Below are 2977 nucleotides of genomic sequence, written 5' to 3' on the forward strand. Positions count from 1 at the left end.
GGTACAGAATTCTCAGTTGAAATTGCTTTTCCTTTAATGTTTTGAATATATTCTCCCATTCTTTCCTCGCTCGCATTGTTTCCGATGAGAGATCTGTCGTTAGTCTGATGGGATATCCTTTGTAGGTAACTTGCCGTTTTTCTCTTGCTAGTCTTAGTATCTTGTCTTTGTCTGTGGTTTTGGTCAATCTGGCTATAATGTGTCTTGGAGAAGATCTTCTTGGGTTGATTCTAGTTGGGGTTGTTTATTCATTTTTAACTTGCCAAAGGGCTCGTGCACTCACCTGAGAGAGACATATATATATATATAGAGAGAGAGGGAAAGTGAGAAAACATTCACATGTGGAATGGTCATGTCACCCTTCTCCACTTCTCCCTCCTTTCATGATTTTGGGCATGCTTGCACATGTGACCAGCATGTTTCTCACAGTGCTGGGTCTGGGACTCAAACCACCCAGCTGGCCATGAGGGATCCAGCCACTTTCAACACCTTGCCAAGGACTTTTTCTCTAGTTTCTTTTATTGAAGTTTTCCTTCTTTGTGCTTGTTCCCTGCACCTTACTTCTCACGTAGGTCCATTCAGCATATTCATTGAGCACCATATAGGCTGAAGAGAGCTCCAGAGACCTCTTCCCACTAAGCCCTCTTAAATTGTTAACAGATAGCTAGTGTTTGCTGGTAAGGCAGAAGATGACTTACAATTCAAATGCAGTAGAGTTGCTATTTTATCTCATAGGTGCTTGACCGGTTTTCCTGTTAAATCCTACTATGTCCTTTCTACCTACTCACCCTGTTAGATAACACAGTGTGATGGGATTACGGAGGACCTTGAGAATCTGGACCTAATACTCTGGGAGTTTTGTTTTATTTCATTTTTTTTTTTTTTTTTTTTTTTTTTTTGTGTAGGGCGCGTGTGCTCACTAGAAAGACAGAGACAGAGAGACAGAAAGCAAGAAATCACCCCCCCCCCCAGGAAGGTTGACCATACCTCCATCCCTTCTCCATTCTCCTCTCAGGAATCTTGGGCACACATGCACATGCACCAGGTGTGAGTTTAAGCCACTGGGTCCGGGACTCGAACTGCGGTCAACTACATGGGAGTCCAGCTACATAGCCATTACGTCAACTGCTGGTCCCCAATACTCTGGCAGTTTTAGAGTCAGGGGTTGAGCTAACTAATATACAGTGTTACCTCTATGTGTTTTCTTTCCACCTCGAAGCTAAGCACCTAGGATCACTGTCCTTTCTCATGTGTCCTGTGCTCCCCACATTTTTGTTAAATGAATGGTAAGCTTCTTAAATTCTCTTTTGCAGGTTTTATTCAGGCAAGGAATATTATACCTGTCATTCACCAAGTTTCAACTTTTTGACTCAATGACTTTTGTGCCAGTGATACCAGAGTCCTACAGCCATGTTCTCGCAGAGTTCGAGTCTCTGGATCCATTGCTCTCAGCCCTGCGGCTGGACTCCAGTCGTCTGAAGGTGAATTTCTTGATCCTCGTATCAGTTTCATTTTCACATTCGTATTTTTACACGATTGCTCTTAAAAGTGCCCTTGCCCTTTAGCTCCTTGTGTTTTGTGAGATCTTGGATGTTCTTATGTGTGCTAGTCATACCTTATATAGAATAGCATGTTCACAGCTCTTTCTTGGTTTAGTTTTTGAGCTGTCTTAGAATTCTTCCTTCCTATCCCTGGAAACCATGGATATGGGGTTTCTAATCCCACCCCAAGTAATCTCTAAGTCTTCTCTTAGGAAGTAGTGCTTTGAATGGAAGTAAAGTAGTATAGATGAGCATGCCCCCTTACAGTCTGAATAATACAAACTCCAGTTTTAGGAGACAAAGCAAAAGTTAGCTAGCGCTGGGGGAAAATGTATGTGTTTCCTTCAAAGTATGAATTGTTCTTTTTCTTTATTCGTGATAGAATGCATGTGGGTGTGTGAGGGAGAGGGAGAGAGGAGCACCCTCCACAGGGTCTAGTCGTGCTGTGGTCCCTTCCTGTAGTCGTCCAGCTGTTGGACCTTGGGTAGTTACGTGCATGCTCCAGCATATTTTAAACTCCGAGTTCTTTTGTAAGCTCAGGAATGACATAGTAAAGAGCAAAGTTTCATAACCAATACCAAAATAATTTCATTCTTACACTTTCATGACCACCCAACACATGTTCCTAACCTCTGAAAAAGGAGAATAAAAAGTGATGAAGTACTGTGAGCAATAATTGTGACGGTTCACATTAGTTAGAATTTTTTTGGCTGCAAGTTACAATATTATTAATAGTGGCTTAAACAATAAAGGTTTTATGTATTTTTTTTAAGGTTTTTGCCATAGTGTGTGTGCACTGTCCATACCAGGGGGGATGGCCATGCCACAATCCCTTCTCCTCCATTTTCTTTCTAGAATTGTGGGCATACATGCCCAGTGTGATTCTCTCTCTCTCTCTTTTTTTTTTTTTTGTTCTCTCTTTTTTTTTTTTTTGGAGAGGTTTTTGCTATAGGGCGCATGCGCTCGCCAGACAGAGAGAGAGAGAAACAGAGAGACAGAAAGTGAGAAATCCCCCCAGAGAGGTTGACCACACCACAATCCCTTCTCCTCCATTCTCCTCTTGGGATCTTGGGCACACACGCACACACGCCTGGTGTGAGTTTCAGCCACCAAGTCCAGGATGAACCACGGTTGACTACAGGGTAGTACAGAAACATAGCCATTACGCCAACTGCTGGTCCACCCAGCATGATTCTCAAGCTTCCAGGTCTGGGACTTGAATTGCGGCCATATGAGAATCCAGCTTCTTAACCACTGTGCCTCCTGCCAGCGCCAAGCCATGTAATTTCACTGGAGGTTAGTATTTCTGGAGCTTGGTGTGGTGGCCCAGAACTATAAACGACACAGGCTCTCCGGTTTCTCTTTTCTACCATCATTTGTATGTTGGCTTTTTTTTTTTTTTTTTTTTTTTTAAAGTGTTTTTTTTAAAGGGGCAC

General features: G+C 42.7%; 1 protein-coding gene across 1 annotated transcript in view; it reads left to right on the forward strand.

Annotated features, from left to right (window-relative positions):
* The window catches only part of HPS5 (HPS5 biogenesis of lysosomal organelles complex 2 subunit 2), a gene marked incomplete in the record, with an annotated part of 51114 nt that overhangs the window by 6633 nt on the left and 41504 nt on the right, over positions 1 to 2977 (forward strand). Inside the window, 1 exon segment of the mRNA XM_014584557.2 lies at positions 1314 to 1481. Coding sequence (XP_014440043.1) covers positions 1374 to 1481 — 108 coding nt within the window.

This window comes from Tupaia chinensis, unplaced genomic scaffold, assembly GCF_000334495.1.
Source record: "Tupaia chinensis unplaced genomic scaffold, TupChi_1.0 Scaffold000077_1, whole genome shotgun sequence".
NCBI classification, from domain to species: domain Eukaryota; kingdom Metazoa; phylum Chordata; class Mammalia; order Scandentia; family Tupaiidae; genus Tupaia; species Tupaia belangeri.